The 16,714-nt window shown below is 35.4% G+C and overlaps 2 protein-coding genes across 2 annotated transcripts; both read left to right on the forward strand.

Moving 5' to 3' along the window:
* Positions 1 to 2,100: 2,100 nt before the first annotated feature.
* Positions 2,101 to 4,859, forward strand: LOC126699360 (beta-carotene hydroxylase 2, chloroplastic-like). Its single transcript, XM_050397113.1, has 7 exons — positions 2,101 to 2,667; positions 2,755 to 2,814; positions 2,926 to 2,997; positions 3,305 to 3,439; positions 3,606 to 3,731; positions 3,872 to 3,928; positions 4,432 to 4,859. Exons 1-7 carry the CDS (start codon positions 2,290 to 2,292, stop codon positions 4,507 to 4,509), a joined length of 906 nt encoding a protein of 301 aa, XP_050253070.1. The 5' UTR covers positions 2,101 to 2,289; the 3' UTR covers positions 4,510 to 4,859.
* A 5,581-nt stretch (positions 4,860 to 10,440) lies between these two features.
* On the forward strand, positions 10,441 to 11,127 carry LOC126700740 (uncharacterized protein At4g02000-like). Its single transcript, XM_050398932.1, has one exon. The coding sequence runs from the start codon at positions 10,441 to 10,443 to the stop codon at positions 11,125 to 11,127; it is 687 nt and encodes a 228-aa protein (XP_050254889.1).
* Positions 11,128 to 16,714: the final 5,587 nt, after the last annotated feature.

Genomic DNA, 16,714 nt, shown 5'->3' on the forward strand with positions numbered 1-16,714 from the left:
CTTGGTAATTTTTTAAGTAGTAAATGTGAGTTTTGTTGGGTAAGTCCACTTGAGAAACTAAAATATTGTGATTGTAAAACTAGTCATATTACAAAGGGAATGAGTTACAAAGAAACATGGTATGATGCATATGAATGACTCACAATAAAAGAAAACATATGAGAATTGCCTTGATCCTTTGATTGATCATACAACAACAATCATATTTCAAAGCAAAAACCATTAAAGCTAACATTGGGCTGGGTATGTAAATTTTTTTGGAGGGGCTAATCTGTACTTTTGCAGAGCCAGTTTTTTTATATAGCACTATATGGGGGTTTCAAACGCTTTTGGGGGGGGGGGGGGGGGTTTCAAGCTTATGTGTGCCTCTGCCCCTGGTGTCACCCATTAATGACTGCACCTTTAGAGAGAAAAACGTGCAGAGGAGGAAACTTAAAAAAAAAAACAAAAAAAGGGTTTAATGCTCATATATTGTGGATTGTTGGTGGTTTATGGTCAGATTTATGGTTTAATGGTCAATTTTTTAGGTGGTGGCTGTCTTTTTTCTCTCTTCTAGATCTAGTTTTTTGGGGTGGTTTAATGGTTTTATGCTCATTTGGTAGTGGTTTTGGGGTGGTTGGTGGTGGCTTTTGCTCATTTGGGGGTGGCTGTTAATGGCTTGCATTTTCACATGTTTTGTCATTCCAAACACTTGAAAATGTTTTCTGTAAAATATTTTATAGTAAAACTTTTGACATGTAAAATATTTTATATAAAAATTATTTTATATTGAAACAAACGGAGCATACGTGTTAGTTAAGTTACAAGACTCATAACATACATACCCATGTCTATTTGCACACAAGTCTTTATATTAATAACAACTTACAAAATCACTCCATACACATTAGTAACCACCGAGTTTGAGAGAGTTTCAACCTATGGCGTCCGCTCCTGATGATACTCTTTATCATCAAACCAAAACACCAATTGATTTTTTGTGTAGGCGGGGATTGAACCCCAGATCTCTTATTCAACTATCAGAGACTTTACCAGTTAAGTTAACTGGAACCCACAGTAACCACTGGGTTTGATTAATGGGCATTCACATTTCTCTACTTATACATAAGGAAAAGGTCAAAGGAAAAAGCTAATAACCTGGAATTAATCCTAGGTATTTTTTGAGAATTGCTAAATAAAATCCAATTAAATTTTAGGAAAAGTAAGATTTTAGTCTATCAACTATGAGTTGGAGTTTAATCTTGTCGATGAGCTTTTTTTGGATAGGGATGAACTATCAATTATGTTAATTTAATTATAATTTTGAAAACGATTCAATGTTACCATTCTGCCATTTTCTTCTTTAAAGAATTGTGAATTGTTTAAATTTGTCTTACCAAACAAATAATTCAACATATAGTTAATTAATACAACTCTGAAGAATTCAAAGGAGATGCAATTTACCTTTCAACCATTATATTCAAATGAGAGCAAAAATAAATAAATAAAATTTGAATATTCTTCAAAACTTTAAAAACTACCTTGTTTGATTCAACTTATTTTCATTTATATTATTGTCTTAAATTATTATATTTCTTAAATATAATTATATTTTACACAATAATCAATAATTTAGGTGAAAGCGAACAATTAAATATAGGTTAAAGACCGAAATAATCAAAAGTCATGTAGCTTAGCCGCATAATCTATTCTTTTTTATTAGAAGACCTATCAAGAAATCTTCTCCCAATTATTTAAAAGAAGTGTTATATTTACAGCATTCACAGAACAAATCTTAAGTGATAGGTTATTATTGGCTATTAGCCTGTTATTAGTGAATAAAAAAATAATTTAAGTGGTGAGTTTAAATTAAAATTAGTAACAACTCGTTGCCTATGATTTGTTCCGAAAATATTGTAGACATAGAACTTCTCTTTTTTTAATCATTAAATAATTTATTAAAAATATAGAGAGATTGAAATAATAATTGAAATGGTGCTAATTAAGAATGGCATTAAAGGAAATAAAGAAAAAGAATGGTGGCAATTGGTATTTGCATCATTTTCCACATAGTTTCCACAAGTGGTTAAAATATTCCTATGACGAGTTCACATTCAGAGAAGATGTGGTCTCTGTGCATTTGGAGTATTTAACCCCTTCACTCGAAACGCCAAACCCAGAACCCCATACACTGTCTACAACATTCCACACAATCTCTCTCCCTCTCTCTCTCTCACACACACTCACACTCTCTCTTTCTCTCTCTCACACAGCTTTTTGCAAAGTCTCAAGCTCACCCCAATTGCTCCCATGGCGGCTGGACTCTCCGCCTCCGTAACCTCCAAGCCCTTCCGTCTCTTCCAACACTCTCACCTCCTAAAACCCACAACCCTCTTTGCTCCCTCAGTTCTCCGCCACAGCACAATCAAAAAAACCAGAAGAAAAGCTTGCTTAACTGTCTATGTGATCTTGGAGGACCAAAAACAAAGGACCCATTTGGTGAATCCTAAAGATGAAGACTCTGATGGCCTGACTAAATTTCAGATCCCATCTCCACGTGTGGCAGAGAAGTTGGCTAGGAAGAGATCCGAGAGGTTCACTTATCTAGTGGCTGCTGTTATGTCTACCTTTGGTATTACTTCCATGGCTGTCATGGCTGTTTATTATAGATTTTATTGGCAAATGGAGGTACTTTCTCTGCCTCTGTCTCTCAAATATTATGTCTTTGTGTATATTATATTTAGTAGTGAAAATTGGGTTTTGTTTTTGGTATAGGGTGGAGAAGTGCCTATGTCTGAAATGTTAGGTACATTTGCTCTATCTGTTGGTGCTGCTGTAAGTTCTCTAATCTTTTCTTTGGAAAATTTCAAGTGATTGGAAATTCAAAAAGTTGTAATCTTTAGGTGATTTTGTACCTGAATCGAATTGGGTAATTTTGATTTTCAGGTGGGAATGGAATTTTGGGCAAGATGGGCTCACAAAGCTCTCTGGCACGCTTCCTTGTGGCATATGCACGAGGTTTGCTTTCAATTTCTCTATCTGAGGCTTGAAAACATTTTTCTGGAAACAGTTTTCAAATAACACAGTTGAAAAAACACAGTCCACATATATAAAATGACACGACGTGGAAGTATGCCAAAACATCGTACAGTTCCTTTATCGTTTTAATTTAAATTCAATCATATAATCGTACCGACTAATATAATACCCAAAAAAAAAAACATTAATTGTTGCAAAACAATTAAATTCAATGTCTTATATGTTTGAATTTAATCGAAGAAATATAAAGCAAGAATACTAAGTTTTTTTTTGTTGGTATTTGCAGTCCCATCATCGACCAAGAGAAGGACCATTCGAGCTCAACGATGTTTTCGCCATTATCAACGCTGGCCCAGCTATTGCTCTCCTCTCCTATGGCTTCTTCCACAAAGGCCTTGTTCCTGGTCTTTGTTTTGGTGCTGTAAGTCTCTCTCTCTCTCTCTCATATCTTTCTGAATCTTGTTTAATATTCCGTGGTTAACGGTTTAATCGTACTTAATTAACTGGGGATCGCAAAATTATTCTTCACGTGTGACCGAAAATGACCCTGTGAATTTCTCATATTGACATTTTTGGACTTTGAGCAGGGTCTTGGAATTACAGTGTTTGGCATGGCTTATATGTTTGTCCACGATGGTCTGGTTCACAAAAGATTCCCAGTGGGACCCATTGCCAACGTACCCTACTTTAGAAAGGTTGCTGCAGCTCACCAGGTAAAATACTCACCACTCGTACAAACCAATTATCTTTTATTGTCTTTGTACCAAAAATTTTAATTTTTGCAATGGTTTTTTCTCTAATAGAATCTAACGGTCAAGATTTTTTTTTTTTTTTTGGTGATCTTTTTCTGTAGCTCCACCACATGGACCTGTTCGATGGTGTGCCATATGGGTTGTTTTTGGGACCTAAGGTATGCTTTTTAAAATTAAAATGATTGGTTTTCTTTGTAAGTTTATTAGTGATGCAATCTAAGATGTTGGTTTTGAGTTTTATGTCTCTTAACCAATAATTTGAGATCATTTTCAAGAAATTTCTTACTCGATGTATGTGGAATAGAGGCAATTCACGTACTTGAGGAGTAGTGTTTCAAGCTCTCACAAAAGGGTGAGCCTTATGGTGGGTCCCACGTAATGAAGCCCACTCTCTATGTGAGAGCTTAGAGCATTACTATTCAACTTATTTCTACTACTATTTATAGGTCTCATTGTATTTTGTGGTACTATTTAAGAGTCTCATTGTACTATTTCAACTATTTTTAGTTTTATTTATAGTACTTTCAGTAAAAAAATTTCAGTTTCAACTAAATAAACGGCTCCGAACGAGCTCTAAGAGTCCTAGACATTATGCTAAAAAAATTAAAAATAAAAAGTTTAACATGGAGGCAGGGGGCTGATTTTGTGCATTGTGGTGCAGGAACTGGAAGAAGTGGGAGGTCTGGAAGAGTTGGAAAAGGAGATTAACAGGAGAATCAAATCAAATAGTGGTCCTTGACAAATTAGTCAAGGGGAGCTCGTTTCCTAGCACAATTATCAGATTGGGCGAACAGTGCAGTGATAAATATCAAAGATTTTGAGGCTCTTAGTTACTGTCTTATTACAATGATATGAAAATAGGCAAGAGAATGAAACAGTAGATTAAGGAGGCTTTTACAAAATTTTTACTTGTGTGTTTATGTGAGTGTTTCATATTTAGTGGGATCAATGATCAGAATGAAAGAGATATACTGTAATGGGATTCTAGAATCCCACTGAATTTGATTGCTCGCTGGAGAAGACTGTACTTGGTTCTTGTACAAAATCCCAAACTAATAGATGATATTTCTTAAAATTGTCACAGCTCAATCAGTATTTTATTTTATTTATTTTTTAAATTTTGTTATTTAGTCAGTACTTAGACTAAATTTTGTGGTGCATGATTTAATTGGAAGATTAAAATCAGTTAATTCTGATTTTAAAAAAAAAAACTTTTATAACTAAAGCATACTTTGTAAGGTTGACCAGTTTGAATTCTCCATTCCCTCCACACCAAAAAAAAAAAAAAAAAAAAAAAAAAAAAAAGGGGGAAAAAGGAAGAGAGCAACCAAAAGGCTTCTTAGGCTTGAACATATACTAAACATTTTAGTTATGAGATATGTTTTAAAATTACTATTTTTTTTTTTACTATAATTGTTCTTTATCATCATGATAACGCATAAATAAATTTGTATTATCAATTCTCTGAATACAACCAAGCTTTTTAAAGTTGTTTGGTACTACTTATAATCACCCACCTATTTTTTTTTTTTATTTAAGTACAGTGGCGAACCATCACAAGGACTGAAGGGGGCCTTGGCCCCCCCAAATTTTTGAAAAAAATGAATGAATATTTTTTTTTGAATTATCCTAAATAATTTGAAAATTTTTAAAAGAGCCTTATCATTTTGGCCCCTATACCCAATAATATACATATATATTTAAGAAAGTCTAAAAATAAACATAACTCTCATTTAAATAGAAAAATAATGCTAGAGATACAAACTATTTTACAAAAAATATTACAAATGGCAGAAGTGATGAGTAGTAATTGGTAAATGAAAACGTAATATTAATGCTACTACAGTTTTGTGTTTACAACATAAAAGTAAAAGTTCAGTGTGACTAAACTAGACAAGAAATAGTGAAAGACAAATTTGAAACTTCCGTAGGCCCCTTACCCATGTATAGTGCTCATGTACATGTTACTTTACTTTTCATTTGCTTTCTTTTGATTTCTTTACTTTTCATCTGCTTTCTTTTTTATAATCCTTATAATACATTATTTGTTATTATAATAATCAATATATTATATACCGTATGACATTATAATTTACAAATGTACTTGATTAGTTTGATTAAAATATAAAGTATATACTACTATATTAACATATATTTAGCATTTCAAAAAAAATTAACATGTATATAATTGTTGTTTATAGCACATATTGAGTTATGAAGTATTGTACATTACTATTTTAGATTTCATACACACACAAAAAATTTTATAGATGGCCCTCCAAAGATAAATTCCTGGCTCGACCACTGTTTAAGTAGGTATTTTTCCCAAAAAAAAAAAAAAAAAAGTTCTTCCATCGTGAAATGAAACCCACTGTACTGTCAAGTTCTTTTTTTTTTTCTTTTTCTGAGAATTGTCAAGCTCTTTGTTGACCCATCCTAACTTTGCATCACTAATGTTCGGTTGAATTAGTATTTTTGAAAAATTTGTCTTTTTAAAATTACAATTAAACATTTGGTAATATATGAAAAAGTGTTGTTTCTATCAATTGACCATTGGATAATATTATTTAGCAAAAAAAAAAAAAAAAGACAATTTGGATAATATTGGTATAAAATTACTGTTTCAGGTGTTACTTACCAAAAAAAAAAAAAAAGGACTCAATGTAAATTACAACCCTAACAATCAAGGTTCCTTCATGTTCTCCATATGGCAATTACCCCATCACCATTTAATTATGAATTTCACAATCTCATAAATTTTAACAAGGCTTGGGGTCGCATTTCCCTTAAAAGAAAAAACCAGATAGAGTGAAGCCAACCAAGTTGCCTTAAAACATCAGAAAACCAGATTAACCCAACTACGCACAAACTTCAATTCTCAAGTCTATAGCTTAGTCAAATACCCATCAATGATAGTATTTTTCTTGAAAAAATGAGAGTTTTGACAGTACCTCTAAATTGGCATTAAGGCCTAAAAGCTTCAACATCAAGAGACATCACGTATCTCACAAAAATCAACTTCTCATTAACTCCTTCACAAAACTTTAGGACATTCTCAAGGCTATAGCTTAGTCAAATACCCACCAATGAAAGTGGTATTTTTCTTAGAAAAATGAGAGTTTTGACAGTACCTCTAAATTGGCATTAAGGCCTAAAAGCTCCAGGCTCAAGAGGTATCACGTATCTCACAAAAATCAACTTCTCATTAACTCCTTCACAAAACTTTAGGGCCAATAAATTTAGCATGTACAAGAATATGCCCACAAACTCCAATTCTCAAGGCTATAGCTTAATCAAATACCCACCAATAAAAGTGGTATTTTTCTTGAAAAAATGAGAGTTTTGACAGTACTTCTAAATTGGTATTAAGGTCTAAAAGCTCCAGCCTTAAGAGGCATCACTTATCTCACAAAAATCAACTTCTCATTAACTCCTTCACAAAACTCTAGGGCAATAAATTTAGCATGTACAAGAATATATATATGTGTGTTTTTAGAAGCACAAACATCTAAGTCATTTTTCGCATTCATCACATCGCTCCAAATTTACCGACTTTTGTGATTCAGAATCATATATCGTTATACTTAGTTGGATATTTCCTGTACATTCTCTTTTGCAAGCTTGTTGACTCAAGTGCAATTTTGAGACGCACCATTAGTCTTTTTCACTCTATGTGTTGGTGTTGATGCAAGATTCGTACTTGACTTCCCCAACTTAAACCCATATTCAAAAGCTAAGCCAAATCAAAGTTCGCCTACTTTCTACTTCTAGGTTTATAAGGTAAAAAGAGAGTGCTACATCATTGGACCACATGCCCGTATTAGAAAATGTAAATCAGAATTCATAAACTAGGAGAATTTTATACAATGATAGAGCCATTGATCATAAAGGTTATCTAATCTAATTTGTTAATGTGCAAGCTCTATGGACCATGTGCAACCCCAATCAAGTTTTTGTGGGACACCTTGTAATTAACCTACCGGCCACTTTTGTTCAAGATATGGCTACGTGTGCGTGGATTACATATAGCTCTAGCATTCCCATTTGGGGTCCTCCAACTTTGTTGTCAAATCGAAACCTTTTAGTGGCTCATGCACTTCACTTTTAGTGGGCTTTCCAAATAGCAATTCAATACCTGTCGAAATTTAAGAAAACCTCCCACGTAGTTATGTGATTATGTCTATTAATTTAATTAAAAAGGTCAAAACTCAAAAGGACCAGATCTTCTTGGTCGGAAAGTTTTGATTAATTCATCCAATACTATTATTTTATAATTATATATTGCTTCCGACATCAAAATGCGCATTTTATAGTAAACTTATCTTCATATTGATATTGACTACAACCGAAAAATTTGCATTAAGATGGCAAGGTGGACCATCCAATATCATATATAGTTGACCATGTTCCAAGTTCTATGAACAGTAAGAAATCAATTATTCCGAAGAAGATCTATTGTTGAGGACAAAAGATTTTTGTGTTTGTAATATATGCATTTTCATGACTATAATAAGAGCAAGAATCACGTAAATTTACGCAACTTTTATTACAACTCGTCATATAACGAGTTATAAGTGGTAGATGCATGATGAATTGTGTTTATATGACGAGTTATAGCAAAAATTATATAAATTTATATGATATTAACATTTTTTTTCTATGATAAAGAGTTCAAGTTTGACGCGATATACTATTTGCCAATAGAGTAGGTTTAAAGTTGCGTAGGAAAAAGTCCTACCTAGCAAGTGTTTCAAGCAACTAGGCTCGGTGTTATGTCCAAACGTAATTGTGTTAATTCGCACTAAGTTTAGACGTATAATTTTGTTGACAATTTTTTCATAATTGTTAAAGTTATAGGTAAGTTGATAATAAAAGACCACAAATAGTGTCGGTGATAGATTAACGTGAAAATCAATAATATTTTTCTTTATTAAATTGATAACAACGTGTCATTTGATGTGAACAAAAATTGTGTTTGTTAATCACTATCTTACAATGTACGTGGCTTTATAATATTGGCACTTCTTTTAATAATTGTAGTATTTATTTATTCTTAAAGTTTGAATATGGGCATCGTTAGAGTTTAGACAGCGGATTTTCCCCACCGCCCAAGAACGTTTAGATCGACGACCATCCATTTGAGTGGAATTTGGGCCCGGGTTGTTGTATCTTTGGTCTCCCACTTTATGCTTTGGAAATAGGGAGAAAAGATAAGCATTTTGACCAACAAGAAAAATGAAAGGATTGTGTTATCTCCGAGTCATCTACCCATCTTATTAGTCATGAGTCATGACTCAACCGATGACTTTTATGGTGGGTCTGCGTTTGGAGAAGGTGGACTCGAATCACTCGATACTTTCTTTTATTTTGGTAGAAAAAAAAATGGGTAGAAGGGGAGCGACACTTATTATCTTTAGACTGTTTGAGATGAAGATGGAATATAAGAAGCACTAACATACAGCTAGTTGTTGAGATTCAAACTCAAGTCTTGAAACTTGTTGGCTCGGTATCTAACCAATTAGACCACTCAATACATGCATCTTACTTCTTCTCATGTGTGAATCTCAACTTGCAAACACGACACAAGGGTTAGGCTTTTGCTATATGAGTTTGGGTCAAATTAAATCAACCCGAAATCAACACAATGAAAAACGTGTCAGTTGTGGGTTGACCTAGTTAACCCATGATTGATAAGATTAGACATGTTTACTTATTCGTGTGAATACAAAATGACCAATTTTAACCTGACTTGTTTAACTTGTATAACATTTAAATCTTTATTTTGTTTTAAATATTATGAGTTATAATTTTGTTTACAATGGTTGGTTATTAAATAAAAAACAATATTAATTAGTCAAATAGGTTAAAATGGGTTGTGTTTGAAGCAGGTTAAATGGATTGTATTTGTGTTAACCTAATACAACCTATTATTATTATTAAGCATGTTGAAACTGGTGGTGTTGCATTTGTGTCAACTCAACATGACATGCTTCTTAAGTATGTCATACGGGTCATGTTGTGTTAACCAGCTTCAACATGTCGTGTTGGGGTTTAAGATCAAGACACGATAAAAGGGATGATGTAGATTTTAGATACATAAAATATTTATTAAAATATCTCTAACTCAACACGACATGCCAAAAAGAATTTTCATTTCATTATATTATAAAAGTGATGGATGTAGATTTCAGATACATAAAATATTTATTGATATGTTTAGATAAGTTCTTTTATTTTAGTTTATTTTTTGATGAATTTATTTTAGTTTATTTTATTCAAAAGTAAATTAAGTCAAATTATAGGTATAAAAAACGTATACATAGATAAAATAAGTTAAGTAAAAATAATAATAATATATAAAACCTAATTCAAACAAAGCTAAATACTAAATAGATTATAAAAACTCACAAAATTTACACTCACGGATGGCATCTTAAAAGTTTATTATATGCTCGATGATGATTATTCTTTATCATTAGATTAAGAAACCGATTAGTTAATTTTTTCTCTCTTGTTTGCTCTCTGTCGGGAGCCACGGCGATGAAACCCTACTACCTTCTATAGGCCTCCTCTTTCCCCACGCCTAATGGAAACTTTGGTTTCTTTTTCATCCCCTCCATATCATACTCCTTCCCTCTCCTTTCTCTCCCTTCCCACTACCGTCATAACCATGGAGGACCTCGTTGGACAGTGTGCCCGCTTCTCCCTCCACACGAAGGAATGTCAAACAATTCCCTTAGCACAAGACGTGGAGGATAATAGCAAAGTACTTGTAGTGAAACTCTTTACCAAGCATCAAGTTAGCATGGAAGCATTCTCGCGAACGCTAAAAAGCATGTGGCACTTTGTAAAAGATTTTGAAATTAGAGACCTTACATCAAAAGAAGTACTACTACTATTCGCCGACAAGACCGACATGCAAAAAATCCTCTCTCAGGGGCCTTGGTCTTTTGACAAATACTTGATAGGCCTATACAAACCCGGTACGATAGAATCGGTGGATGATGCAAATTTTGACACCGTTTCATTTTGGATCCAAATTCATGACCTCCCTCTTAGTCGTATGAACAAAAACAACGCCGTAGCTATAGGAAATACTCTTGGCGAAGTTGAACAGGTTGATGCCTCACCGTCTGGAGATTGTTGTGGATGCTACCTTCGACTTCGTGTCAACATTAATATCACCCAACCTCTCTACCGAGGGCGCTACGTCGATCTGGGAGACTCGGAACCCCTTTATATTTCACTTCAATATGAGCGCATGCCTATTTTTTTGCTATTGGTGTGGCTTTTTGAATCACAACGAGGGAGACTACAAACTCTGGCCCGACAGCAACAAAACTGTAAACAAGGATGAACAACAGTACAGCCCATGGTTGTAGGCCACCATGACTAATGTACAACCACCGCAAGTTGTCCATACCAAAATGACCAAACCCTTAGTACCACCACGACCTCACCGACCCACATCGTCCCCCTCCATGCGACCATCGTTGCTGGTGGCAAAAAACACACACCCACAATCAGAACCAACCACCACCATACAACCTGCCTCTATCGTGATACATGCAACAATTCTCGATACAATGCCAATAAACACGGAGATCCTATTCGACCTGAATCTGTTTAATGCGCATATCATGAAGATTGACAAAGCCTTGAATTCCTTTCCTAACTCAAGCCTTCCAAACCTACTCACACAGCTGGCACCAAGTACAGTTACGGAAACTTCAATACTTCCCTTTTTGAACTCCACAAAGTCAGCCATCCCATCAGAGGAAAACACAAACATACTAACTACCACCCATACTAACACTCCCTACCCCATACCTGACCCCCACTTCACAGAGATACCGCCCAACTTTCTAGAAATGCAGAAAACAACCACCAGCCCCACACGCTTCACCCCAATAGTGAACATTGGCCCACTACCTGGCACCTGGTGCAAACTAGGCCCACCTAAACATATAATGGACACATATGAATCTAGTGGACAACTTTTGGGCCCAAAACGTAAAAACCATGCAGAACACCCCTATGCAGACACACTTAATGATAAGAAACATAATCTCTTCAATGATGAAGCCAAAACCTTGGGTAAGCTCATGGTAGACAATTTGGGATTGGCAGTGGTTGTTTGGTAGCACTACCGGAGTAATGAATATCTTAAGTTGAAACTGTCGGGGGTTTGGAAACATGAGGAGACATGGACTTTGCTTGAATCACTTGGCTGCTCCAATACAATGTCGTAGCTATGTCTGGGTAACTTCAACGAGATTATTAGCTGTAGGGAAAAGGCGGGTGAACGCCTACGTCCAACTAGACAAATAGAACATTTCTGTATCGCCATCTCACGTTGTGGCTTCTTGGATTTAGGTCACATAAGCTCTCCTTTCACATGGTCACAGAACCACCCTACAGAAGGTCATATCCACATTCGCCTAGACCGAGCCCTCGCTACTACTGCATGGAAGAGAAATTTCCCTGAAACCGTGGTGCACCATTTATTGATGTCCACATCTGACCACTCCATGCTTGCGGTCTGTCTACCAACTTTGAAACCACGCCAAAAACACTACCACCCACCTTTTCATTTTGAAGCAATGTGGCTTAAAGACCTACGTTGTGTTGAGGTTGTTGAAGAAGCATGGATGGAGGGCTTATATAGGCCAGAGGGTGCCCAAATCTCCAACTGTCTGGCCAACTGCAAAACACGCCTATCTACATGGAACAAAACAGAATTTGGACATATGAAGAGGTAGATTGAACAACTAGAGGTCACACTGCAACCCTTGGAACCGCACCCCCTGTAGAATTATGCGAAAATTCACGAGGTCTGCAAATCCCTCAACTATTGGCTTGATGCAGAAAACATGATGTGTCACCAGAGATCCAGGCACCTATGGATAACTAATGGTGACCGGAACACATCCTTTTTTCACCAAAAAGCTTCTAACCGTAAGGAGAGAAACTCAATCCGAGGAATCATTGGTGAGAATGGGGTTTGGCAGGAAGATAACCAAATCATGGAAAGGGTTATCTTGAATTACTTCACTGGTATTTTTCAAACCAATGGCCAAATGGATACAGCAGCAGTAATTGAGGCAATAGAACCCGTTGTCACTGGCCCCATGAATGAGTATCTCTGCCAAACTTTTCAAGCTGAGGAAGTCCACAAAGCACTAAAGCAAATGCACCCAAAAAAATCACCAGGCCCAGATGGCATGCCCCCACTCTTCTATCAACGCTTTTGGTCCTTATTAGGTGAGTGTGTCACCAATGCTGTACTTGATTTTTTAAACTTGGGAATTATCCCCCCCCCCCCCCCAATTTTAATGAAACCCATACTATGCTCATACCAAAAGTGAAGAACCCTACAAAGATAACCCAATATAGACCAATTAGCTTGAGTAATGTCATCTCTAAACTTGCCTCTAAAGTCCTAGCAAATAGATTGAAGTGTTTACTTCCAGATATTGTCAGTGAAAATCAAAGTGCTTTCATGTCTTCTCGCCTTATTACTGATAATGTTTTAGTTGATTTTGAGACCATGCACTACTTAAACAACAAATGAAATTGACGGCAAGGGGAGATGGTTTTGAAACTCGACATGAGTAAGGATTTTGATAGAGTGGAATGGGGGTGTCTAAAAGATATTATATTGAAAATGGGTTTCTTTGATAAATGGGTGAACATTATAATGCTTTGTGTTACCTCAGTTACATATTCTGTCCAAATTAATGGTACACCTCGAGGCCACATCACCCCTACAAGGGGCTTGTGCAAGGGGATCCCATATCTTCTTTTCTTTTCTTGTTATGTGCAGAAGGACTATCAGCTCTTCTCCATTAAGCCACAAGAAATGAAGGATTGCATGGAGTAGCTGCCTATCCACAAGGCCCTCCAATATCACAACTTTTCTTTGCAAATGATGGTATCATTTTTTGTCAAGCCACCAATGATGATTGTAGCCACTTGGAACAAATTTTGGAGACCTATGAAAAGACATTTGGCCAACAACTCAATAGAGAGAAAACCTCATTATTTTTCAACCATAACATTCCACAAGAAATTAAGGAGTACATACAACACCTTTTTGGAGCGGAGGTCATCAGGCAGCATGAAACCTACTTGGGATTACCTTCCCTAGTTGGTAGATCTAAGAAAAACACCTTTCGCACACTAAAAGAGAGGCTAGACAATAAACTCTCTGGGTGAAAAGAAAAGATGCTCTCACAAGCAAGAAAGGAAGTCCTCATCAAAGCAGTGGCTTAAGCCATCCCTACTTATACAATGAGTGTCTTCAAGCTACCAGATACCTTATGTGACGAGCTAACTAGCATGGTTCGTACCTTTTGGTGGGGACAATCCAACGGCAGAAATAGGATGGTGTGGTTGAGTTGGGATAAAATGTGTGCACCCAAAAAGGATGGGGGACTTGGCTTTCGAGACCTTAAAGCTTTCAACTTGGCACTCCTTGATAGTTTTTAGACCCCTTAAAAACACAATTGTATTAACTTAGGTAATTAGCCAAGTTGTTACTTAGTCTAAATTCCAAATCTAGGTTATCACAATCAAACAAGCATATCATGCAAAGCAGCAGAAAGATAAAAGAGATAATGATATGATCACCTAGGAAACCAAACCGGTAAAAACCTAGGGAGGATTTAACCTAGCTATCCTCAAGGTAAACCTGAATCCACTATGAAAGAATCGAAATTGTTCAACAGGACTTAGACCACTAACATCCTATTGCTACCCACTAGTAGAAACTTACTGACACGACCACGTGCAAGCTCCAAAACCACGGACTCCTTCTTTCTTGGATTCTCCAGCAAGTACAAGCACACCCGCTTGTGTTTCTTTAAGTTCTTATGGTAGCAACTGAATGATCATCAAGCTCTTGAAGAAATCTCCTTCTTGAAAATTCTAAGCTTGTGTAAAGGAAAGCTCCTCATAGATCTCACAAGAGATTTACACAAACAGCAATATGAGCAACATTAAAACATTGCTAGGGTTTGCCTTTTATACCTAGGGCAAATTAGAAAACCCTAAATGTTTTAAAACAAACTAGGGCTGAGTTGGAATTCTGCAGAAAAATGCCTCTGACCCGATTTTCGATTGATCGAGCCTAAGCTTCGATCAATCGAACTAGGCCGAGAAGCATAAATACATTCTGCATCAACTTATTCCAACTTTACATTCCTTAAACAATTTTAAAACAATTTCGATTGATCGAAAAACAGATTGGATCAATCGAAAGTGGCAGAGGCTCACAAAAATTTGAGAAAAAACACAGTTTTTAAAAAAAATTTAGGAACATCTCAAAGCATTGAAATTGAAGAACAAAATGCATGAGTATGTGATGATATGATTTTCAAAAACAAGGAGTTAAGCTCAATTTTCCCAAAGTTAAAATTTCTTACATTCTCCATAAATTTTCAATCATCAAATCAGTTTTGTATAAAACTCAAAGTATTTGCAAACTTGGTTGGTCAGACCAAAGACACATACAATAACATGTACAATGTTTAGCAAAGAGTAACTTGTGTAGTGTGTGTAACTAGCAAAAGCTTAAGATACATGTGAGGTGATATGAATATAGCAATTAAACACAAAGTCTACAAAAATTCATCACATAGAATTTGAAAGAGATTATCACCTAAAAAGTTATATCATATAACTCACACATCTCCTAGATTATAAGCTTGCAGTCATGTAAGTTTCTTGATTTTGCCTCATATTGTACACACAAATTTTAATTATTCAGAAACTTATTAAAATAGCCGGGATAATGTACACACCAATTTTATTTGATTGATTTTAACATTAAGTCCAATAATGTACACACCAATTTTTGCATTAAACCGAGGCTACACCTTATGTTCTTTTTGTGCATATGCTACACTTTCTAGAGCACAAAATCTTACGATATGCACTAAGGTGTTCATGATTGGCTAGTGAACAATGGTGAGATGGTTATTTATGCCTTTCTCTAAAGGTTCAAGTCCGACAGTCAAAGACAAGTGACTTCAAAATCGAGACAAAGTGATCAAAACCATAAACATCTTTTCCACACAACATGCACTACAAATCTTCAACTAGTAAAGTGCAATAAGTAAGGCCATCAAAGCTAAATAAGGTACAAAAGACATGTTATGTGAAAATAAATTGACCAACCTTGTTTTCAAAAACTAAGGAAATAGTGCAAAAACATAATTTGGTTCCTTTTTCCTTTTTTATTTTATTTTATTTTGAAAAAAATAAACAAAAACAACCTAGAATGAAATGCATGAATGTTATGTAATGCAAATTCTAGAAACAGAGAAAACAAAAAAACCAAAGAATAATGGTCACAAAGAATAGCAATAAAGCACAAGAACCATGTCAGAAGGACTCAATTAGATTGAGCCTTTTGCATCCAAAAATTTTTAGATGCACCACGAGCATTGAAGTTCTTATTCACATAGGAATGATTACCAACTCCTGGATTGGAATAAAAGTTTAGAGCCTTTACCAATTCACCAATGAGTACCATAGGATCTTATGCTTAAGGCACAAGTACTTTTGGTTTGTTTGCTTTTTTAGCAGCTTGCAGCTTGTAACAGTTTCGACGAATGTGTCCAGACTTTCCACAAAAATGATAAACCCATGCAGGCTTATCATGTAACTTGTCCTTAGAAAGGGTAGGCTGCTTAGGTTTAGACTCTTTCAGATCAACCCTAATCTTCCTAGATGGTGAAACTTCTATGGGTTTGACAACCTCACTCACAGGGGGTTTGACAGTTTCACTCACAATCTCACTCACAGAAGGTTCAGAAGAAGATGAAGGGACAAAGTTTGTGGAATGGAGAGCAGACACAGAGATGCTTTCAACAAAACCTAATCCAGATTTGTTAGAAGGAGACTTTTGAATACTCAGCATTTAATCAAGTTTCGAACTA

This window comes from Quercus robur, chromosome 9 (assembly GCF_932294415.1).
Source record: "Quercus robur chromosome 9, dhQueRobu3.1, whole genome shotgun sequence".
Classification (NCBI taxonomy): domain Eukaryota; kingdom Viridiplantae; phylum Streptophyta; class Magnoliopsida; order Fagales; family Fagaceae; genus Quercus; species Quercus robur.